This window comes from Opisthocomus hoazin, chromosome Z, assembly GCF_030867145.1.
Source record: "Opisthocomus hoazin isolate bOpiHoa1 chromosome Z, bOpiHoa1.hap1, whole genome shotgun sequence".
Classification (NCBI taxonomy): Eukaryota; Metazoa; Chordata; class Aves; order Opisthocomiformes; family Opisthocomidae; genus Opisthocomus; species Opisthocomus hoazin.
In genome coordinates this window covers 29212664-29237691 of record NC_134454.1, presented here as the reverse complement: position 1 = coordinate 29237691, position 25028 = coordinate 29212664, and the positions used below count along the sequence as shown (strand labels likewise).

General features: G+C 41.6%; 1 protein-coding gene across 8 annotated transcripts in view; it reads left to right on the top strand.

Annotated features, from left to right (window-relative positions):
* The window catches only part of ATG10 (autophagy related 10), a 96391-nt gene extending 71674 nt beyond the window's left edge, over positions 1-24717 (top strand). For 6 of the 8 annotated variants that reach the window (XM_075410695.1, XM_075410699.1, XM_075410694.1 and 3 more), the window contains 3 exons: positions 16635-16732; positions 17013-17132; positions 17489-24599. In XM_075410695.1, coding sequence (XP_075266810.1) covers positions 16635-16732; positions 17013-17132; positions 17489-17501 — 231 coding nt within the window. In that variant the 3' untranslated portion in view covers positions 17502-24599. Of the gene's footprint in view, positions 1-16634; positions 16733-17012; positions 17133-17488 lie in introns of all 8 variants that reach the window. The other 2 variants (XR_012761862.1, XM_075410700.1) reach the window with 2 other exon arrangements.
* Positions 24718-25028: the final 311 nt, after the last annotated feature.

The window sequence follows — 25028 nt, the reverse complement described above, 5'->3', positions numbered from 1 at the left end:
GGCAAATTTATCCAGCTGAAAGAAAGCTATGGTAAGTGGAAGGAAAGTCTGGATAAAAGAACGATAAAGTAAGTCGTCATGAGAATAGATGGCAGGAAGAGGGACATGTGTTTCTCTCTCATGTGCTTTGATGTTCAGCAGAGAAGTCCAGTACAGGTTTAGGTAAATACGTAGTGCCATTGTGTAAAACAGCTTAAACAGAACGGTCCTTCTTTGTGAACAGCAGATCCACCATGTTAAAATCCATGTATACCAGAGGCATAGTTAAGTTGGCAGCAGTCCAAAAGTGCCCTGGTCGAATGCTAGGTGATGAGGCAATTTTAAAAGAAAAAACCACAATAATAGCAAAAAAGTTCAAAAAAAACCCCCAAACTCCAGAGAGTAGAGGAGAGAAATGAAATAAAGGAGGAGAAATCTTCCTGATTATAAAGGTGAACATATTTTACCATGTGGTAGTGCATGATTTAACAAGTAGGAATTGAAAAAACAAGGGTAACTAAGGTTTAGTTAATCTGTATGGGTTACATTTTACCTTTTAGCATTTTGGAAATCTCTCTCAACATGAATGGGACATGTAAAGCAGCAGAAGATGACTCTATGATTATAGCTAGAACTCCTGTCGTCAGGCTATGTGGTATTAGGTCCTTGCTGTGGAAGGTGGAAATACAGAGGCCGTAAGTACCTTAGAATAATTAAATTTTGTCATCTAATTTTTAGAAAACTGCATTTCAAAATTAGAGCCTGGTAATCACGAAGATTTAAGAGCATAATTACTTCACCAAATACTATATACGCACTTCCATATAAGCTATATGCATTATTGCATACAGCAGTAAAGCTGCTTTGAAAATTTTAATGTATGTCCAATGGACAAAATTTCAAATAGTAATTGAACTATTTAAAAATACAAAAAAACCCCAAACCTGAGCAGAGATGTTCAGCTGTCTTAGTAATACATGTTTACATTTTTTCCAGCTATAAACTGATTGTCTGTGAAAAGCTGCTGAAATGACAGTCTAGAAGACTGAAGCCCTTTTTTGTTAGAATGAGTATGGGACAGGCATTGGCCGTGCATGGATTTTCATCCTGGTGTGGCTGGGTGCTCCAAACCTATTTTGAAGTACCTGCATCACGGACCGAGACAGTAGCGTAGTCCCCACATCCAGTTGAGTCCTTGGTTTCTCCAGAGAGTGTGAACTGGCATTGGATTGGTGATGCGTACAATCAATTATTAGAAGGTAAACCCAGACCCATTTATTTCCCAAGCAGCTTCTGAAAGTTTTTTATAAATAGTGGAGTGGAAAATGGGTGAAAGCACTAGTATTTCGTCCTTTCTTTGCCTTGATGGGTATTTATAAAAATGTATACAAAGTAGAACAACTTCAGCAAGGGAAAGTGAAGCATTCCCACCTCAGAATACCGTGTAGGTCAATGATGAACTGGTCTCCTAGGAAGTTGAGAGATTCACTCTAAATCAAGCAGAAAAATAAATTTGAATCTAGATTTGTTGTGTCTTGGGTGAATTCTCTACTTGGTTGTAGGGTAAACTGTCTTCTTGTCTTTCTTTTTGATATGATTTGTGCAAGACCTGCTTTGGTAGGTATGCTGCATGGATACCTGTGGGCTACCTGCACTACTGTCAGCGACAGGCTCTGGGACTCATATTGGAGCACAGGCCATAAACTGACCATCTTTTCAAGATACACATGCCCAGTGACAGAAAGGTGTCTTTTTTCCTATGGGGAGACAACATGTATGAGACACAGGCATTTCTAGGGCTACGATGAAGCTGAGTAATAATTTTATGAATTTGAGATACAAGCCCCTGAACATATGTGCCCAGGTCCATTTTTGATTCTTGTCACTTGTGCCAGTCCCTATCTTAGTTATTTTTTGTCTGTCTGGAAGCAAACTAGCAAGAGAATTTTAAAAGCTGATGAATTAACCTGATCACAGTCACTACCAAGTATCACCAAAAATTTAGTTTCTAACACTGTAATGTTCTCATAAAGCCTGAACTTTCCGTGAGAAAACAAAGTCATAAACGCAGTCAAGTACATGTGCTAAGGCTTAATCAATGCTTAGTGATGATGGAATGTAAAATCAAACATCCAAGGATAGAAATCAAATTGCATTTTTACAGGAGGCTCAACGGTTGAAAAACTGCCTAATAAAATAAGAATGAAAGCTTGGTGACTTCAAGGTCCTTCAGAAATAGTCTAAAAAACTCATCTGTGAGTCAGGACTCTGAAGGATTATGTAAGTTACAGAGCACATGTGTCCATGCACCCCTTCCCCTCCCACCCTTTTTAACAAAAACTGTTCAGAAGATGCAGTTACTTCTATTAGCAGGATGTGACTTAGTGGTGTGTGTGCAGGGCAGTCACCCTGAGCCATGGGAGTGGACATGTTTGTTGTGTGATGCCTTGGTTCTGAATTTGCCAACAATAAATCAGCGAGTTGTTTGTTTAGCACTTCGCTGTCATTCCAGAAAAAGACACTCAGAGCATTCTGATGCTGACTGTAAATGCAGCATTTTGTGAGGACTGTGCAAATCTGAGCCTCAGGATTATATTAACTCACATCTTCTGCCAGTCTGGAACTCTGCTTCCAGAATGGTGTGAAAACTGTCTGCGTTCTTAAGAATGAGAAGTTTCCCATGCTTGCATTTATTGTGTTATTCTGCCACTCTGTCCTCTCATAAAACTTCTTTTTCATGAGCCTCTGCTTCGTGGGACTGCAGAAAAGATAAACCTAATGGTCTAACTAATTAATAGCGATCTCTGCAAATTCACTTCCCTTCAAAGTTTATTTCTCCTTTGATATATTCCTGCTGTTCTATAACCTTGAATAAATTCTTAAATATGGGAGATCGCTGTTACCTATGTGGTGGTCTATTGAAAGATCCTTCTCAGTGCTTCAAGTCTTAGCATAAAGTCTCACCTTAAAATCAAGAGGTGTGGACTGTTGATACCAGTGCTAGTCAAGTGAAAACAGGAGGTGATTCTGTTGGTTTCCTTCTGCATTGTTCATGTGTTTCCAGGTGCAGACTATTCAGCCCTTTTTTGAGTCCTCATCTACAATGAATAAAGCTGTTTCCATTTACTAACAGCACTTCTATTTACAAAAAGGGAGGAGTTAGCAACTCTGTCCCACAAAGTACTGACCCTAAGTTCCAGAATAGTAAGTGATAAGGAATTCTTCTCTGTCTGTTTTTTTCTCAACATTTATTTCTCAGTTTCATCTGAATGAGGTGTTTTTCTTCTGTGATTTGATACTTAGCAGGTAGCTGTAATATCATCTCTGTTATATGTCCATTCTGTCATATAAAAAGTAGTCAACCAAACCTAAACTACCCAAATAACAGCACAGAACCGTGGTATTTCTATGTTAGTCCAGAGTCTGCTCTTTTTCAATATGTAGTTAAGAATCTGGAAGACGTATTCTTTATAGTACTTCAATAATCCTGTCCATTACATCACTTAATTTATAACAGTGTTAACAGAAAAATCAATAAACATTACTTCTAAAATGTCAGGGATGTTAACCGTGTGATTTAAAAAAGGAGAAAGATTCAAAACTCTGAACAGAAGACACTGATATAGTGCTGTAGGGGCACATCTTGCTGAAACTGTGGTAGGGAGGATTTAAATCATTATGGCTCAGTCATCTTGAAAAATGTGTGTAGGTAGCTATTCTTAGACATACAAATCTTCCTTGCCATATTGTGGGATTTTGCTAAGTGGGGGAGGCTGTATACTGTATATCTTAACAGAAGGTTGCTAAGATCACTCTTAAATCATTTTGAGTCATATCAACAGTTGCTATGGATCCCCTGCTAATATTTTTTGAAAATTATTAGTACAACTTCCTGAGGAAAGGGAGTCTTACCAGTAGGGACTGGAAAGCTGTGTCACAGGGAAAGATCTAAGAATGGGAAAGATGGATGGATATTTATTTCCAACTAAAATTTTCTGCGATGTATTGAACTTCTGTGGTTTACACCAAGCAGTAGTATTGTAAAAGCTAGCAAGTAAGTTTTATTTTAAAACTAAGCATTAATTAATAATGTACAGCTGCCCTACAGTTTAATCATGCTTTTCCCAGTAAGACTTTATGGGCACAAAGCTAGTCTGACTAATTTCATAAGAGGAAGAGACCAAATAGTGGACTAATACTAAATGTTATAGAATAAATAAAGACACTCAATGGATAATGTACATGTAGAGATAAAGAGCAGTAGGAGGATCCTTGCCACTTTCTGAGGCACAATTCAGGATAGACTTTCAAGTCCTGGTCCTCTTGTTACTTGAGTTGATCAGTTATTCTGAAATGAAGGTTCAGTTATATTTTCAACACAGATATGTGATCAATTGAATGAATTACAACATAATTAACTCTGGAGATATTCCAGACCCGCCTGGACAAGGTCCTGTGCAGCCTGCTGTAGGTGACACTGCTTTGGCAGGGGGGCTGGACAAAATGACCCACAGAGGTCCCTTCCAACCCCGAACATTCTGTGATTCTGTGATTCTGTGGTGGTACTGATTCTTTTGATTCTTTTATACCTCTGTAGAAAAACTCTTTCAGTGCTACACTTTGCATTTACAGAGAATTTATCTAAAAGTGGCTTTGCTTCCACAGAGCTTCCCAAGCAGACATTTTGTGTCAGAAGTTGTAATAGCGTGTTCCCTCCATGGTCTGGCAATTCTCCTTGTAGGCTGGGGTGGGTTGCTCTTCTGTCTTCACTCTGCCATGACCTCTAACAATTCACTACTGGAAAGAAACTGGTCACTGAACATTTCCCCTTATGGAACGTTTTTGTGAAAAGTTCTAAAATACACAACAACATTTATCGCACAATATGAAAGAAGTGGATATCATATATGGCACATTCAGCTCCATTTGAGGGGCAAATGTTATGGTCACAAGGTGTTGAAAGTTTTACAACAATTTCCCTTTTTGTCTTCTGCAGCAAGGGCTTTTGGTCAAGCCCTTTGGCATTTTTTTTTTTTAATAAAAAAAAGCATTAGAAGTGCCTTTTAAATGGGAGTTAGGTATACATGTTAACAGAAAGCAATTTATGCCTAAGCACCTGTGCTCTCAAGTTGTGGAAGCAGATGGTATCAGCAGTTCAAAAGCATTTAGACAAATTCATGAGACCACTTGTCCATAAATGGCTGCAAAATTACCAGGCAGGAATGTGTCCAGCATTATCCTTGATAGAGCAGACATGCTGGAGCAGTAGAAGGGGCGTGAACCACGGAAAGAGGCCAGACTCGTGTTCTCCCAAAATAGCCGTTCCAACTGCTGCTGTTGGAGACAGGATGCATTGCTAGATGGACCTTTGGTCCATCCAGTCAGGCACTTCTTACCTTTTAAGGCAGTCTGAAGTTAAAAAAAAAAAGTAAATTCATCTCATTCAAGAAGTCAGACTTGTATGTGAATCTGTATACAGTCTCCAAGGCTCACAAAACCAGCTGAGAGCCCTTGATGTTGGAAGTCAACCAGAGTCTCTTTTTGGCTCCTCTTTTTGTGTGTTGTTTCCGACTGCATAGCAGCCTGACTCAAGAACCACGAGAGAGATCACCTGAAATTCTCCTGCAGAGTGGGAGCTATGGCTCCTGCACAAATGGTGGGTTTGAGCTTCCATAAGCTGTAGCTCTCAGAACAGAGCTTGGCGTTTCAATCCTGTGTTGACTGAGACACTGACATGATCAAAGTCTTTTCTGGGCTCTGAATACCCATTTCATCAAAGCGTTTAGCTACAGTCCTGAGATGGGCACTTCAGCCTTGCAGGAGACAGTTTCAGTGTCCTTTTGCCGTTTTCTGTTGCCCACCTGTGTCATGTCAGCATTTGCTGTTCTGGTGGTTCCTAATCCCTGTTCAAACCACTGGCTCCATCATGCTGCCTATAGAGATCCATAAGTACCTTGGGCAAAATTGTGACAGAACTGAATTTTAGGTAGTATAAAGTTTGTAGCATTGTATTGAGTATATGATTAGGAGAATTACCATAGAATCATAGAATAGGATCATAGAATCATTAAGGTTGGAAAAGACCTCTAAGATCATCAAGTCCAACTGTCAACCCAGCACCACCATGTCCTGAAGTGCCAGGTCTACAGGTTTTTTGAACACCTCCAGGGATGCGGATACCACCACCTCCCTGAACAGCCTTTTCCAATGTCTGACCACTCTTTCAGTAAAGAAATTTTTCCTAATATCCAATCTAAACCTCCCCTGATGCAACTTGAGGCCATTGCCTCTTGTCCTATCTCTGGTTACCTGGGAGAAGAGACCAACACCTGCCTCACTACAACCTCCTTTCAGGTAGTTGTAGAGAGCAATAAGGTCTCCCCTCAGCCTCCTCTTCTCCAGACTAAACAGCCCAAGCTCCCTCAGCCGCTCCTCCTAAGACTTGTTCTCTAGACCATGAATATTGAAAATCCTACCATGTCTATGCAAGAATGTTGGATATTCTATTTCAATAGTGATTCAGAGTACTTGGTCCAACAAATGTTATTTCAAATGATAGGTAATATAAGATGCTTTGACTGGGGGTGGAGAGCACAGCACAGCTGCTGCTATAGGGAGAGATGAGGAACAAAAAATGTCTTCCCTTGGCCCGAACTCAAAATGAGGGTTGAGTCACACTTCTACGGACACGTCATTGCCTCCTTGTATTTGGTGTAGTTAAATTAGTTTTCTGCTGCTCTGCTGCAGCAGAAATTTGCTTTCCATCATTACCTTGTGATGATTGTCTGTCTTCTGGCTGTGACAGCTCTCAGTCGTACTACCTTCTTGATAAACTGTGAAGAGGAAGTAGGAATACATGCCATCCCGTTTGCTTATTTATTTTGGTTACAATATTTGAAGCTCAAAAGTCTTATGAAATCTCTCTTCCCAATATCTTTTTGTCCAGGAATTCCTGGGATTATAAAATGAACCCTTTCGGGGCACATTTGTCAAATGCCAATATGGATTTTTTTTCTTAGCTTACCATTTTTTAATCAGGGTAGGAAATCTGGCTCCAATATATTTTCCATAATTCCACAGCTTGTTGTATCTTTCAGTTTTGCACCTTAGATGAATCTCTTAACTTAAGAACAGATTTTAAATAGTAATTAATTAAGACTATATGCTACATAACTAAAATGGTGACAACTGAATTAATCTTATTTTGGCAAGCATGGAAGAAGAATCATCTGTTTATTTTCTCAGGAAAATGGCTGAGATGCCATTTCTTGACAATATAACTATCGTCCTGCCAATTTTAACTATAAAGTTTGCTTAAAGAATCCTAAATGCAAGTGACGTGCCTGTGAGAAGTTTAAGCATTAAAAACAGAGTTTTGTCTGAGCGTCACCTAGTGCTTTGATTCCTCTTCTTCTTATAATTAATAATTCAGACTTTATTCTATAAAAGAAATATATAAAGATATACATGATCTATAGATATATAGATATTTATCTATAAATATATAAATATATAAATATCATCAGTGTTCTTGATTAATTCTTGATTAATGTTGTGCTTCTACTGCATTACCTCTTAGGTATGCCTGTCAAGGGTATTGTTAGCTATTTAATAACTTTTCAAAAATAGTAAGATTTTAAATAAGGATCACCACCCCCTCAAAACTGTAAATGTTCTAGAATCAGGAAGATTTGGGGGAACGAAATATGAAGTAGGTCATGGTCATCTAGTTCTTATATTCAAGTATTACAATAGTAATGAGTTAGCTCTGCACAAAAAGCAAATATGCACGTCAGATCTTATGGCAGCTTTCTCTGTTGTTATCATTGTTATAGAAATCACTGTATGGAGACTATATTTATCTTTTGAATACACCTAAAATAGCAAGGGCCTAAAGATGTAACGTAAACTAAAGTAAAACTTCTGCTTTAAACCAATTTCTATCTGCCACCCTTGAAAACACTTTACTTCTGGCAAACTGGCTTCGTCTGTGACTTTCTAACTTGCACTGTGTGTTGTACAAGAGAAGTAAAGTGATCTTCAAAGATCGTGGATTTAGCTGTTCTTCCTGGTTTGGATGCACCCTGATACTTCGGATAGCTTTAAAAATGGAAAAGCAAGATTGATGCTTTTGTGGCATCAAACTCTAGACATATTCAGCTGTCTCATTGAGCAGAAGCTGCAGCTGTCAACGTAAGTAGCAGTAAGTTAGCAATATAGAAGTGATGTGTGCATGGAGCATGGTGGTCAGAGCTCTGTCCGAAGGAGGAGACAGTTTTATTGGAGGCTGTAGTTAAGAGGTGGCATTCAGGTGTTGATCAGCCAGGCTTGATGACATTAGCAGGGTTTTAAGACATCTTACGAGAAGAGCAGATTGTGCCATGAAGCGTTTGTTTCTTCAGGACGTGCATTTCCACCTTCGTGGCCATGAAGGATATGAAACAGCAGGTACAACGTGGTAGCTGTGGTTCACCTCACAGAAATTCTGGCTGCATCAAGTGTCCTCATGTGTTTGTGTGGCAGGATCTGCTAAAGCAACTCCAATTTCCTCAGAAAAACTTAACCGTTTCATTAATTGCCTCTTCACCTTGGACTTTATAGTTGGTGAAGGAAGGATAGTATCCAGCTTAGTCGGCTCTGTGGGATCGGTAGTAGTAAAAGTATTAATAAAGACTTGTCACTAAAGCTAGTTGGTATGTCTTTTGAAATACACGGGGAGCGGATACATTAAATCATAAGGGCAATTGCAACTTGTCATCTGCAAAGAACTTGAGTGTAAATCAAAATCCCTCTGCAGCCTTCTCCTCCAAAAAGAGGTTCAGTAATGACAGAAATTTGTTTGGTCTAGTTTGCACTTCTTTGTCTCATCAGGGTCCCTTCAAGTTTTCCCTTGCTCAGTACCCTTGCAGATTTATTTTGATTATCTGAGAAAATGCCGGAGAACAGCAGTAGTTCCACTTTCATAGTCATTTTTCAGCACCTGTTACAGACAGAAGTAGGTTGTTCCATCTTCAACAGGCTTAGCAGTGGGAATGCTTCCCTGGGTTTTATGGCAAAGTGATAGAAACTTTCCTCAGTTACATCAGTAGGATTACTGAGCTTCTGCTTATAAATTGAAATCAAGGTGACTATAAACATGTCACCTGTCCCAGGTAATAAACTGTATCCCACTAGGATAAATTGCTTTTTTTTTGGAGTTGATGGCCATCACAGCAAGCACATTTCTTTCAACAGCAATTTTGCCCCCTCTGAAAAAATTTTTAATTAAAATTTCTCTGTAACTAGTAATCAATTCTATTACCAAAAAGAAATGTGGCAGCCTATGTCAGTAAGATAGAGAAGCAGTATACACTTAGTATCCTAACAACAGCTTTATTACTATGAGCTGTACCTTCTATCAGGATCATAGAAGTTCCCTGTGTAATTACAGTTCATTAGCGTTGCGCCTGCAACATAATGATTCCATAGTAATAGAGTTTCTGTTGTAGTAAGTCCATTATTAGAGGAAAATATTCTGTGAGGAGAAGGGGAGAGAGAGGAGTTTGGAAGATTTTTCTTGTGACAGCTGCTGCTGTCCCGTTGCCTTTGCAAGCACTGTTACGGGTCCTTGTAAACACAGTGTGCATATACTCATCTGGCTTCAGTGCTCAGGCTCACTAGCACTCATTCGTAAAAATGTTACGCACTTTTTACACCTGAACCTGTGCGCATGTGTAATTTAAGCATAAAGTAGTCCCTTTAACCTGAAGTTCAACATGGTTTAAATTCCACATGTGCACAGTTACTGTTCTGGTTGTGGGACACACAGCCTGTCTGAAGGGCAAAATTCTGTTACTTGCCTTCCGAATGGAGTTAGATTTTACTAACGAGTAAGTTATTGAAGTATACAAAAATAAGGAATGAAAAAGAAGATGGACTGTGAATTCAAGAACATAAAATACTTACAGTATCCTAATCTTGTGTGAAGGATTTTTACTTAAAAACAGGCATTTGTTTCAGTAAGTGTGGTCAAAAATTGGTGAAAAGGGAAGCACATGCAACTTCTTTATTCATTGCATCACTATTCCCATTTCCCTAAAAGGAAGAAGTTACAGGGAACATGTTTCATTAATCCTGCTTGCGTTTTCTGACCTGATGACTGGGATTGTGAACACTGCTGGGAAAGCATCTGAAAAGAATTGGTCTTGGCTGTGCTGTTTGGTGGTAGTATCCTGCATGAAAGTTTTGACACCCCTCCACAAATTTATTTTTGCAAAGCAACATCATGCAAACTCAATCAGGGAAGAGGCAGTTTCAGGCACAAATCCCTTGCACTATCATAAATGGAGAGACCATAAATGTTATGATGGATGCTCGAGGGCAGTTTAATGTAGCACTGGAGAAAATAGAAGCCATTACTACTGGAAGAGTTCCAGTTATGACAGAGAAAATAAATGGTGCTGTTACAAGAGATGTACTGACAACAAAATACCTGCTGGCTGGGGAAGAGAAGAGCAGAGCACAGTACAGATACCTACAGGCAATTACCCATGACCTAAAGTGATGTTTATTTTTAATTTTAATCTGACATGGATAGTATTTCCTATACGCTCTGCTTGATAAAATGACATACTCCAGTCCGATGGAAGTTTAAAACTTAATTATTCTTGTACTTAGGAACTACCCAGTTTTTGCCACTGTTCCAATTCATGCCTTAATATTTCACTGTGCTATAGGCACTGCACGGCAGAGGGGATGAAGTTAGTTTTTGTCATCTTAACTCTTGATGAGTTAAGATCCAGTTTTCTTAGTGAATGATGACAGGATGGGTGAAGGACTGTTGATCAAGCCTTCACAACCACATTTATGGGAAGAGGCCTTCTTACACCACATAGAAAAATCTGCAGCTCAGCTGAAATGTCTTTCAGCCCTCTGGGAGCCTGTAGCTTTCATTTTTTGTTGTCGCTGCCGAGGGCTCAGGCATACTATCTAACACAAACCTCGGCGAGAGAGGTTTAAGCCCACCGGTTTAACCTCGCAACCGAGGCAGCTCCGCACTTGGGCACAGTTAGTTATAGTTGCGCAGCTAACGAATAGTAAGCTGCTGTGCTGCCAGTGCTCAGTTGCATTCGGTCTGGTGTAGCATTCCTAAACAAAACTACATTCAGTTTCAAACTACCCAATGAAATATTTCACATCTTTCATCTATCTATCTCTTGCATAGTTTTGTATGGAAGGAGCTGATGTAACAGCTACAGAAATGGTACATAACATCCTTACAAATCTTTCTTGAAGATGAAATGAAATTTCTTTCTTCACCTAGTAAAGAGATATTGCTACAGAAAATAAATGAAGCAACAGCTTGAGCTTTCAAATTCACCAGAGCTAGTTGCAGCCTGTAGAAATTTTATTTCCCGTGAAAGTTGGGTCAGACCCAGAGGGATATGCAGATGTGTGATGGACTCCAGTGTACCGTGCTGAACAGACAGTGCTGTGAATGGGCCTCACAGATAGACAGATACAAGATCATAGATAGATACGAGACAATAATGCTGTTGATTTCAAATAAACTGTGTGTCAGTGTCCAGAAGAGTGGTGGGCAACCTGCAAATGGGTTCTTGCTGTACAATGCCAGCAAGTAATTGTGAGAATTGACTGGAAACTCTCAGGCATTACTCTCTAAAATGCATTTCTACATGATTGATTGGAAAAAGATTAATTGTGAACGAAAAGTGGGAAGACTCTTTTAAACTATTAAAAGTGTTTTTGTTTTTTTTTTTTCTGTGAAGTCTCAATAGGACTTTATACTTTCCATGTCGCTGGCTCATGGATCAGACTAGCTGAAGGCTAGTATTGCTGCGCTAATGTTTTGCTCAGGATACATTTCACTGCATGTGAAATCATCATTCCACCAGATGACTGCAGAAGGTAGTAAATATGCTCATGAAGCTGATGCAGCACAAACTTTCATTCCTTCTCACACTTTTAGCCGTGTTTGGGAAGGACTTGGGATTCATCACGCTGCAGACACACAGCCCTCCCTCAGCATGCCACGAGCAGCAGAAGTGCGAGCTTCCTGCTTTTCCTGACTCCAGAGCTGGTCCACAGGGACTGCTCCCTATGGCGACAAGATAAACCACCGTCTCCAGGTCTGGACTCATCTGCAGTGACCACCAGCAAGGGCACTAATTAACGGCACTTTGACTGTGCGAGACCTGACAATTGCGTATGCAGCTGTTGTACAGTAATGAGTTCTAGCTACTGCCAACCCAGGCCAGATCTGAGCTGGTGACCTGGCAGTGAAAAGGCTCTGAAATAATTCAGGGCTTTGATAACTCTTGCATTTTTATTGGCAGCTGTCTGATACTTCTTCCTCAGAGCTGCTGTGTCGGTGATTTAACCTTGAGTGTATATTAAAGCCTCATGGGGATGCCATTATGTACAGGATTTGGAATTTAGGGTTTGACTGAATCAGATCTGATGCTCTCAGAGTGTTTTCCCTGATGCTCAACAGGTCTTCTTCCCTGCCTCAGCCCTTTCCCTTTTTAGAGGCTCCTGCTTAATGGGTCTTGGCTCAGGATTTCTTTTAATCTCTTGTACTTTTGTATTTTTCCTATTGGTGTGTGGCATATTCCTGTATTTTGGGTTTTTAATAAACAGCATGGCATTCTTGTAGCTTTATGCCTTTTGTTTAGGGTAAGAAAGATACACGCAGCAAGCTTATTGAAAAGTTCCGACTTTGGACACAGCTGTTTTGCATGACGTCATGCCCATGGACTTCCAGTGCTGAAGGATCTGTGTAGTAATGAACCTCAGTTTCCTGGACTAGAGGTAAACAAATAAGTGGCAGTCCTCAGTTCTCAGAAATGCTCTGCTAAATGGGAACCAAAGCAACTCTTTCTGAATGTGCAGACATGCAGCATTAGTGCGCATGCCATTCTCAGAGCCTAGCCAAAAAGCAGCATGAGTTTAACTAAACCCTTGTGTCATTTCATTGTTGCCATGCAAAACTCCATGGATTATAGTGAGATTTACACCACCCTGGCACAGCTGTTACTTCAGGAATTCCATGAAGCAGCGCTTGATAATTCGAAGAACAAAGAGATGAGCTAGGAAGAAGGTTTGACTAACCAAGAAGAAGTGTCCTCAGAGCCTTCGTGTCAACCCAGAAGCTGATGGCATGTTCCTGTAGCAAAAAACTCTCCCTTTACATCTGCTGGATCCAGAGGGGAAGAAAGAGCCTTTCCACCCATAACAGAAGAATGGAGGAGAGATTGCAGAGGATTCAGAGTGTGAGCAGATTTCACCTCTGTCACGTGCTTGTACATCACAGATTGATGCCAGAGATGGTGGGACCAAGGATGTTACCCTTTTGAAAAACTGAGTAGCAATGCACTCTCATTTTTCGTACAGACATCTAATTGATAGAGTCTGGGTGTTCTTCCAGTGTCAATCTGTCATGTTGTAAGAAGAGGAAGGACTAAAAGAAGAAAGAAGTAGAATATAAAGTTAATAAGCTATTTTAAAAAATCAAATCTGGTCTCCATTTGTCACTTGCTGGTGGTTTGCTGGAGCAAGAAGTGCAGGATAAAATAAAATACCCGGTGACAGGATGGTTGGGAATGACTTCAGGCTGAATATTCAACTTTGGAAACCATCTTTATGCCTTGTTCAGAGCCCAAGTCACTTAAAGCCCAGATTATCTTCTCTGTTCTTTTTGGGAGTGTGTGCTACCTCTTTATGCTCTTTCTTTGTGTAAGGGAGTTGGCTGAAATTGCTGCTTGATCTACTTTTTTTCCTTTGCTCAATAGCTTTGTCAATGTTGTTAACTGTCTTTTTTTGCTATCTTTGAGAAATACCATTGGCACAATCTATGTATTTTCTGGAATTATTTGGAGACCTAAACTGATTTAAGCTAGCAGGTAATTAGAAATGATTTTAAATTCAAACTACCACTTCTTCTCAATGGAAAACATCAGTTCACTTTAACTAACAGCAGGTGGTAGCATTCTTGCACGAGTTATCTGTTCACATGGCAATGGAAAACAAAGCTTTCTGAACATTATTTTTTGTGTCTTCTGAAGCTTCTGGAAGTTTTTTAAAGTTGTCTTAGACACAAAATGATTGATCCTCATGAGTACATTTTCAGCTTAAGGACCAAGTGTGCTTCAGCTGTAAGAGACCTGTTTAATATTTAATAATATAGAACAAGTCCTATTTGCTGAACATGACAGGCCAGGATTTATTCTTTATTTCTAGACAAGGGGTTGGAGAAGGAGTTTTCACTGTGCAGCAGGAAGAATCACTCTGTGGCCATCTTCCCTTCAGCGCAGGGAGTTTACTACATGCTAAGATAAAATGACATCAGAGAACTAGGGGAGTCTGTCTACAACCGCGTCAGCTTGGAGAAGGGAAGTCTCTGTCAGAGCATAAATTTAGTATTTCTTCCTCTTTGCTGTTGAGAAACAGACCCAGCACAAGAAGCACATCTAAGGAAAAGGGTCCTTACCCAGGAGAAAACACCTGCCACGTTAGTCCAGTGGCTCTGGCGAGGAGCACAGCACAGCAGGCCAGGGTCCCACAGCTGGACGGGGAATGCCATGCAGAGGGGGAGGATCCTATGGTTTCCTCTGTTGTGGTCCATGCCTGCTTCTTCCCATCCTGCTGCCTGGCGTTGGGTGCTCATTGAAGCACAGTCTCTGCTCGGCTCTAATCAGGCTGTCGAGGAGTTTCATATTTGACAGCTTTCTTGTCTGGAATCCCTTCTAGCCATTCCCTGCTGTGCTGTTCCGCATCTTATTGCATGTGGGGATGAGGTAGGATTTGTTTATTTTGGTGCAGAAGTCGTAGCAGCAACCTCGGCAGCGTTAGAGGGAAATCGCTTCCCTAGGGCATGGTGCATGAGGCAGTCAGATGTGCTGGTCACGTCATACCACCTGTGTAAGAGCTGATGAGATCGCTGTTATGGCTTTGCATTGAGTGCAGGCTTGATTAAGTCAGAACACATATTCTGTTGGAGTGCCGGCTGGAGATGAACGTGAAAGCTTCATGGAGCGTTGGATGGAGTGTTCAGCAGCACTGTGTGCAGCGTGAAGGTGGAGGGGAGCAGATGGAGCCTTATTGTGCTGCAGGGAGTGTGTCTGCGTCCATGTGATTTTACACATAAAAGTGTAAGGGGATAGGGAGACCCTCCCGTTGAGTCCCCAGGCTCAGACTGGACCTCCTTGCTTTCTAACCTCCTTCTCAGAGAGGAGCCTGGGTGCGGCTGGATCCAGAACAAGCCTCAGACCACAACGGTTTATGTCAAAGGGATAAGTTTAGCAGCAACTCATGGTGTATTCATAGTTTAGGGAGAGAGAGAATCACAGAAGTTTAGCAGCACGTAGTCACTGGTTACCTTCACATTTACTGAGTGATCAAAAAGAATTTGCTGTTACAGTCACAGTAACAGAATACTATGTTTCGCATCAATTCACACACACACACACAAAATCATAAATAATCCCCTCGAGTTCAGTGAATACTTCAACGATTTCTCAGCAGGTGAAGGCTGGGTCTCGAGGAGATCAGCCCAGGCTGTTCGCGAGTTGCTCTGAGAGGTGTCCCACTCAGAGGGAGTTACTGAGCGCTGCCCGCTGCGGAGCAGAAGAGCTCCAAGGGCCTTCCTTGGTCCCGCTGTTTATAAGGTCTCAAGACAATTGACTTTCGGCATCAGTGATTTTCCATCCTGGTCACAATCCACGTGATGCAATCCCGGTATCTGGACAGCAACTACACAACTCCAGTACAACCCGGACTGTACGGTTCTGACATTTGCCAGGCGAGTACAACTCCAGGCATCGGGAGATTGAGGTGCGGTCAGGGAGCGCCTGACCGGCCCAACGCACTGCTCTTGCACAAAGCCAAGGAGAGTGCCAAGTCGTCCCGGTTCACCGCACACCAGCGAACTATTCCTGCAGTACAAGCAAGAGTAGAACCTTGGCTGGTCCTGGGGTTGCCTGGTGTGTGGGGGGCTGCACCACCACAGTCTGACTGCAGACCTAACTCCACTCAGTGATTTTCTTTGTTTTCTCAGGACGGTTTTGACAGGGCTTCTTGAAGAACAGCTGTTTTACAGAATGTTTTAGTACATTTTTTCTGTAGAGTAGCCTAAAATGAGGATATGCCACCTAGTGGCAGTTAAAACCACCTTGAGGGCTCTTCCTTCTTCCTTCTTGCTCCTCCTCACAGGCTCCAAATTACACTGTGTTTACTTCCCAGCACCAGTTTGAGAAGCTACAAGGATAAGGGGTCAAGGTTGTTAAAGAGCTTGTCCATGAAGTGGAGTTGATTTATGCATTACATTTCATCCGATGCTTTTTTACAGAGTAGCTTTGCCTACTTGCATTCAAGTGATGCTGGTACAGTGACTTGAGTTGCTTTTGCAAATGATTACATTTTAATTAAAACAGTGGCACAGCGTGGTTGGTGATCTTGTTTCCCTTTTAAGATAGCAGAATATGGTCTCAAATATTAATTTGTCAGTGACTATCAGTACAAGAGCAATGTGGGTTAGATTCTGAAATGAGAAAAGTTGCATCAAGGATTAACTGGACCCTGCTTTGTCTTTTCCAAATGCATATCGTGGCTTTTCTGTTTTCTTCTTGCATAATAAAACAACTGGTATTCCCTCTTAGGAGCACCCCTTACTTGGGCAGCCATTTTTTGTTCTGCACCCTTGCCGGACCAATGAATTCATGTCTTCTGTACTGAGCAGTTCACGGAAACACAGCAGGTGAGAAACAGCACTGTGCCTTGCACGGCTTTGTGCAGTGCAGGTAAGGTAGATCAGCTGGGTGGTGGAAATGGTCAAAACAACTTCCTCAGTCCAAATAAGATTCTGGATTGTCACCTAAGGGCTGAAAGTTAAAATACATTTGATATAGATGAAGTGAAGGAATAGCCCACTTCAAAGTTATTTTATGACTGTCAAGTGTGTCTGCAATTCAGAAAAGTTTGGGATAATATGTTTATGGTGCTTTTTTGTTGGTTTTTGTTTTTTTTTTCCCCCCTAGATACACAAATTACATTATATTGTGGCTCAGTACTGTGGGCCCAGTTGTGGGTCTAAACCTGCCCCTGAGTTATGCAAAACTAGCGCCTGAGCAGAATACAAATGCTGTTTCAGCTGAGAGGTAAGAGAAAATGAAATCACCTTTTTTCTCCCATCTTCCTATGAAATTAAAAAGATCAGATAGAAAACTGGCAAAACCATTGTCTTCTCCTTTGGAGCTCTTGGTTCAGTTCGTTTAGGACTCACCTTTTGATATTTTGCTTACATGGCTGCCGTATGGCCTTACTGACTTTGCACTGAGAGAGGTGTGCTTGGCACATTGCTGACAGCCTCCATGACTGTCAGAGGGTCCCTGGTGGCCTGGGGTCTTTCTCAGGTGTGGAAAAGCATTTTATGGTGGTCCCTCCAGCACATGATTGGTGGTCTGCTACAACGATTTTAATTTCATCTTTTTTCTGTTTGATGTCTCCACCTCAGACCTCTGAGCTGAAGGACAGATGATGGTTAGTTGTAGTAAAGCAGCTGCTGCAGACTTTCCTAAGGATGAAACCAAACACAGGAACCCTTCCTGACTGGTAAGCAATGCCATGTGGAAAGATGACTGTTCATGGCTCTTTCTCTGGCAAGAACTTGCCTGATTTCAGTGGAAGACTTGGCTGCAATTGTGACAACAACTCGCAAGCACCATCAAGACCTGAACTTCCTTGTGACTGCATTGACCCCTTGAAGTCACTTATATCCTACCTCTGTTTTACTGTGGTTATGGCCTTAGTAAGACTGCACACAAATGTACAAGTCTGTGGCTCCTTGATACAGAATTGAGATGCTGGGTTTGGATCTACTAAACTTATCTACTAAAAATCACGTCTCTAGAAAATCTGCACCATCTGTGAGGACACATACAACAAAATTCTTGTAGGATGTGGTTTAAGCTCATGGCAATCAGTGTATGGGCTGAGACTGCTTCACCGAGGGACGACTTTCTCCACCACAGCCTGATACATGGACCATCCTCATGTTCCACACCACACACAGAATATCCTAATCTGAGAACTGAATAATACTTTGCTGAGAATGTTTTCTGTAGATCATGCTTCAGGGAACAGACAGGATCAGGGTTGTAGACAGAGTACTTACACTCTACAACCGACTAAGGATATACAGTTCTAGAGTTCAAGGTGCCCCGTGCTACCCTGTGAGAACATCTGGCTTTTCTGTGCTTCACTGCCTCCAAAGGAAGCTTTGCCATTCCCTGTGAGAGTTACTGCTGTAGTCAATTAGTATTTCTCATTGTACTAGTAGTTGTTAGCAGGTTTGTCCCTATCCTGCAGTCTTTATGCAAGCCTCCTCTTGACAGCTGTTGAATTTTGGGCAGGTAGGAATTGCATAGTAGTGCAGTGAGTGAAAAACAGATTAGAAGTAACTTCCATACAAGTCGTCTTGGATTCTTTCTCAATCACATTTTATGTGCAGTATAAACCAGACCACAAGTCCTAAGCAGCTGAGATGGAATTACAGATTTTACTTTATGTGTTCAGCAATATGTCACTTGCATCCAGAGCCCAACGTAAGCCACATCAGAGCTGGAAATGTGAAATGCGTTGGATTTCAGATTCTGAGTTTTCAGATGTTTTGATTGGTTGCATATTTTTAACTTACATCATATGTTGTTGGAGGATTGAACTACAGTGCAGTCTTTAGAGTGTCATTGGTGTAGAATTCTTTTGCCAGTCATTTGGAATTAATAATGAAAGAACATAAATTGTCCCATTCTGGATCATAACAACTTGAAAAGCCATTTTTCCATGTAAGATTTATAAAGTACAGCTTCCCATTCATGTACCGTGACAGTAGCTACATTGTCTTTTTTAACACTTGTTGAAACATATGCTTGGTAATTGCATCCGTAGCCCATTTTCAAATTTAAGGGAGACTTACACAGGAGGAAAACAAAAAAAAAAATAGATAGCAGCAATTTTGAGAGCTGTTAAATGTTCATCCCTGCTCTATGATCTTCAATTGTGATAAAAAGGAACAGAGGATTAAAAGCAGTCAGCCCTCCGCAGCTGCCCTGCATTGCTAAGCAGCGCTCCATCAGCTTCTCCTGCCCCTGTCCAGCACATTGGCACACTCACACTGTGCTGGCTAGCCCTTGGCACCTTTATTCCCAGTATAACTTAGAACTGGTCTCGGGTAGCTTTATTTAAACCAAGGTCTGAATTAGCTCCTGCTGACCTTAGGATCAGGGGAGCAGAAAGGAGTGATGGAGTTGTTCCAAGACCTAGACTTATTAGGTCTACTTCCATACACATTCACCCCAACAACTGCTTTCTCCACATCCAGCCAATTAGGATTAATAATAGTCAAACCATCAGCACTGAAGCTGCATCAGCATAACTGAGGGTTGGTTACGCTCATTTTGCCAAAGCGTCAGAGCTGTTACCCGGTACTGCACTGAGGGCTGAATATACAGAGGAAATTCCACTTTTAAACAACAGGAGTCATAAAATGTGATTCTGAATACAGAGTGGCTTTTGGATAACTTACAGCCAACCGTACCCTGGGCTGCATCCCCAGCAGCGTGGGCACAGGGCGAGGGAGGGGGTTCTTCCCCTCTGCTCCGCTCTGCTGAGACTCCTCTGGGAGTCCTGTGTCCAGCGCTGGAGCCCTCAGCACAGGGCAGACCTGGAGCTGTTGGAGCGGGGCCAGAGGAGGCCCCAGCAATGATCCGAGGGCTGGAACCTCTCTGCTGGGAGGAAAGGTTTAGAGCAGCCTGCCAGTACTTACAGGGGGCCTGCAGGAATGGTGGGGAAAATCGTTTTAGCAGGGCCTGTTGTGACAGGACAGTGAGTAATGGTTTTAAACTAGGAGGGTAGACTTAGATTAGATATAAGGATGAAATTCTTCACTGTGAGGGTGGTGAGGCCCTGGCCCAGGTTGCCCAGAGAAGCTGTGGCTGCCCCCTCTCTGGAAGTATTGAAGGCCAGGTTGGACAGGGCTTGGAGCAACCTGGGCTGGTGGCAGGGGTCCCTGCCCATGGCAGGGGAGTTGGAACGAGATGTTCTTTAAGGTCCCTTCCAACACAAACCGTTCTGTGATTCTATGAAATGCTGGTTTTAGTGTTCTCATATACTGGACAAGAGCTGTTCCTTGATAAAAGAGAAGAGAGCCTGGAACAACCTTGAGTATTATTTTCAGTACTAGTTGTTAGACCTTGAGAAGATTCAACTGCTAAGATGCTGCTCTGCACAATTTATCAGCATAGTTTCATAGGCATTTCTTGGAGACCAGCTCTTCCCTTTTCTGTCTTGGAAGCAGAAACTGCAGTACAACAGTATGATTCATAATGGGATTTGGTCAGTTGGGTTTATTCCCTATAGGCAAGACTTCTTATTGCAACTCTGTGAAGTGTCATTGCTCTACTCAGAATGTCAGCATCTCATCCATGTGACACTGTACATCGGACAGTGTAGCTTACAGATTGTAATTACAGATGAAAGAAAACAAATATGAAATAAATCTGGGAGAATACACTCCAGTAACTTCCTGCACTCATCAGCCTTCCATTGCACCTTAATCTTATATTCTTTTTTTCAAGAATTACAAGAAAAGTGGAATTTGTATGTAGATAAGAAACAGACATTTTTCTTTTAGGTGGGGGAATTCTCAACACCCATTACTTTCTACCTTAATTTATCATTTGTAAACAAAACCGAGTATTATTTGGACAGGGCATTGCACATTGTACTAGACTTAATATTTCCTCTGTCAGAGACATCCCTAGGTGGTTGTCTAATAGATGGCTACACAGAGCGGGATGCTGTTTTGTCAGTGTCCTGACTGCCACATTCCTAGATGTCCTCTCCCAGAAAGCACTCTACCTTCTAGATATCTTCTAACCATACACTGACCTGGCTAGACGCTCAAGTTGTTCCCAGTTTCTGAAGCTGTCTCTGCCTTGCTTCCTTCCTGCTGATAAAGCCCCTCCAAATTCCTCTTCGATGCCTTCACCCTGTTCCCTCGGTAACTGAGACACGAGGAGAGTAACGGGGAGCATGAAGTGGGTAAGAGACTGACAGTTCCCCTGTCCTGCCACGATTCTTAACCATTTAACACTATAAACAACAAAGTAATAGAGCAGTGTCAGCATCAGTGTCACTGTTCCTCTGAAATGTGTGCAGAATACCACTAGACAACAATTCAGCTCAGTTAGTACACTAAGTTGAGATTGAGAACAAATATGGGATAGCATAAATGTTTGGGATCAAGGAGAGATATAATCCTGTTTAGACAGCTACTTTCTAATGGCTCGAGTGGGAGACAGGCGTCTAATTTCTTGTTTACATCTGTGCCTTAATGACTTATAGGCTTTTTTATACAGAATGTTTATGTACAAAAATCCTGGTTTATTTCAAAATCAAGTTAATTGCAGCACTATTTTGTAATTTTATTTAGTGAATCTGTTGAAGATCCTTAGGTCTGAACTTGGGGTTTGGCTATATACGTGATCTGAAACCTTGCAGCCTACCAAAAAGAAAATTTCCAGTTCCAAACAGTTTTGTAAATTTGCTCAGTCGTTCATCCTTGCTAATCTGGGGAGACATATTGAGGGCCATTGCTTCTGGGGTCTTCTTTTTAAAAGAACTGACTCATACCTGCCCTTGGTCACAAGAATCAGCAAGAAGAATGAATTTTGTGTGTTCAACTACGCCAAAAATATGCTTTTCTTTGGAATGCAGTTGCCACCTACATAATCCCTCATTTGTGTCAGCATGATCAGGTTAGAGTTTCACCCCCATCTGGTCTGCCAGAAGGTTTATAGTTGGTTGGTTTTGGTTACTAAAAGAAACATTCCATTGGTCAAATTGCATGCTTGTTTTCACAACAGTAAATGTTGGGCTAGTTAATTAGAGCTGAATGTAGTGAAGTAATCAATATCAAATCTTGTTGCAACTCCATGAATTTTGGCAAAACTTTTTCAATAACTTTTTTGTTTTCCCATTTGCTGTGGCTATGGTTTAATGAGCTGGTTTGAACGTCTATGTTTATATATTATTCAATGCCAGCACAAAGGAAAAATGATTGCTCTTTTATCTGAACTGTGAAGTTACAACTATTTCCTCCAAAATACTGTCTTCTAGAGAACAGTGTATATATGAATATCTGTGCGTATTTTTAGTAACACTTAGGCTTTTAAGAGTCTTTCAGAGAGTTTAGAGCATTTCTTAGCAAGAAGTTCTTACCATCTAGAATAAAAAAAAATGTATATCTAAAGTCCATAGCTGCAAAGCTGCCATGCCAGGTAGCTGCAGCTTTAATTCCTAAATTTAAAAAGCCAGGCTGATACAGAGGCATACTTGGAGAGGGTAACCATGTACTGAGTGCTCCAGAAGAATTAGGAAGGTGTCACACCTGTTACCTTTATGTCCTAGATTTAATTAGAGTCTTAAAAAAACACTGCACCACAAGGAAGCTTTCACTTCACCACTGGAGAGCTTGTTGCAACTGTCCCCTACCAAAGACGAATTTCAACATAAGACGAGAGAGGAGTTTACTGCTGTGTTTGGAAAGAGAATGGTTTTACAGAGCCTTGCCTTGAACACCTTTTTCCTCGAGCCTGTTAGAAAACAAGGTGTTTTCCTGTGTTATTTTTCAGTGATGTTGCTAGTACAGCGCACTGGAAGAGGTAGCCCTGTCCAAAGAGATTCAGCTGTGTGGTTTGCCCACCGCTGGGTTCAGCAGCAGAGGTCAGATGGAGTGAGGTCCTGTTCAGGTGCTTCCTTTCCCCACTTTTGTTGCTGTCCTGGATTAGGCTACAGATAAAGAATCCCAGTAAGGAGAATTTCACCAGCAGTCATCTGCATCACCAGGAACAATCCCCGATGTCTCTTTTGGAATGCATCACCTTAAAACGCAGAAGCCAGTCTTAATGCTTTTTGTTCCTGCTGAGCAAGTGCAGCAGCTGATGCCACCCCAGTCCCACGGGCAGGTAGAGCCCACAGCAGGGGAGAGCACAGCCTGAGCATAGATGGAAAAAGATTTGGCAAACTGTGGAAATCAACTAATCCTTCTTCCCTTTGCACCTGATACAAATGAAAATCCTGAGCTGAATGTTGGTTGATTCCAGCCAGGCTTCACTCTGCCAAGCACTGGTCGTTTCTCCAGGGTTTGTAAAGTTCATTCCCCTGCATCCAGCAGTCAGGTATTGTTAGCTTCATGTGATTAGCTAAGTCTTTTAACATCTACAGGTGTTTTGCTAGTGAGTTAGAAACACAGACTACTGTGACTATTGCACGATTTCACCTCTTCTCTGATCTCCGCAGATTCCCTTCGATGTGGAGGGCTTGGGTTGTGTAACACATAGTTTCAATGCTTCTTTATTAGGCTTAAAACCCCTGATCACCTAGTGATGAGGTTTGGCTTGGCTCATCTGGCTTTGACTTCTTTCTGCAGTGTACAGATCATACAAGTTATTCCCGGGCGCTGACAAAATGCAGAGACAGATTTGCTAGGAGAATCCTGGTGCCCAAGCATTGGCTAGATGTTACATACTAGACATGCTTATAATACAAATAATAAAATGCAACTCAGAATGTGCAGCTAGCTTAAATAACGTGCTTTACTTGTTCTGCTCCCAGTTGTCTGTGTTCTCCTACTCCTGGTAACTATTACTATCCCTTCACCTTAATAGCTGTCTCACTTTTGCTACATTGCAAGAAGTTTAAAAAAAACACGCACAAAACAAGCTCCTAATTCAACCAAATCTCTAAAATGTACATGTGCTTGATGGAGTAACAAGCACCTGTGTTCTTCTCTTCCATGTTTTTGATCTAACAAGATTTCATGTGAATTTACTCCATAAGTTCTATGCAGCATCTAGCCGCTGTTAAGGTAGACAGAGGCAACAGATTAGTAAGTGTCCTGTTTTCCTAACGGAACTCTCTGAGTCAGTTAAAGGCTAGGTTTCCCATTTTGCAGATTTCCTTTGTCACAGTCTGCATGAACAACTTCTTTGGCTGACACCTTTTACGGTTCTGCTTTCCCCCTCGTTGTACTGATAGCAACATCTAGTGGCAACATCTCCTCATGACGAAGCCCTGCTTTTGGAAACTGGTCTGGCTCCGTTTATCTCCGGGTAAATCTTCGTCTCCTCTGCCGCCAGACTGACTTTAGAATTTGGGAAGAATTTGAACGGCGAGGACTTCTGTCGCCATCTGCGCTGGCTGCAGCAAAATCCTTTTTTTCAAAGGAGTATCACTGGCAGCCCCACTAATAATTTTTGCTGCGTGAGAAAAGCAAATCAAAATAACAAAACCAGACAAACTCAATGTGCTGTAATAACAAAACCAAAGCTGCTGATTTTCTTAGCTGAAGTAATGTATTGCCTGTAGAAACTGAGCTGGAATCCTAACACCACAGTTGTGTAGGATAACATTTGCATACATAAGACCATGATTTCCAGATTAAACGAGCTGACTGGGATCTGTCTCTTCCACCAGGAACTGCTGTCAGATCTGCAAGCTGTGAGTCATGGCTCAGTGTTCAGGTTTGCTCATCCAGTAGCTTCCAGTTTTATTGTGATCATGGATCATCTGAAGAAAAATGGGTGACATTCTAGCTGTTCTTCTTGTAGTTATGTTCCTGATTTCCCTTGCGTACCTGCAGTCAGTTTGATGTGTATTAAATAAATATAAATACAGTAAATATACCTCTACTGATGGCAGCCACTGCTTTCAAACCTGTCTGTCTACTCACATTGTTCTGCTCTTGGATGAAGGCTGGATTTCGGAGGCTTTGTAGTAGAATATGTATGCATCGCTGCTGCGTGCTACCTCCCATTACTGCACATGTATTCCAAGTTTCGCAGAAGTGCTAGGCAGAGCGCAGCAGATGTGATAGGGACGTATCTGGGATGTCTGGGCATACAATAGCATGGTTGAAGTTGCTGTGCTTAAACAGTAGCTTTGATTCAGTGAAGCTGTAAGAAATACTGGGCAGAGGTAGAAGATCCTCAGAA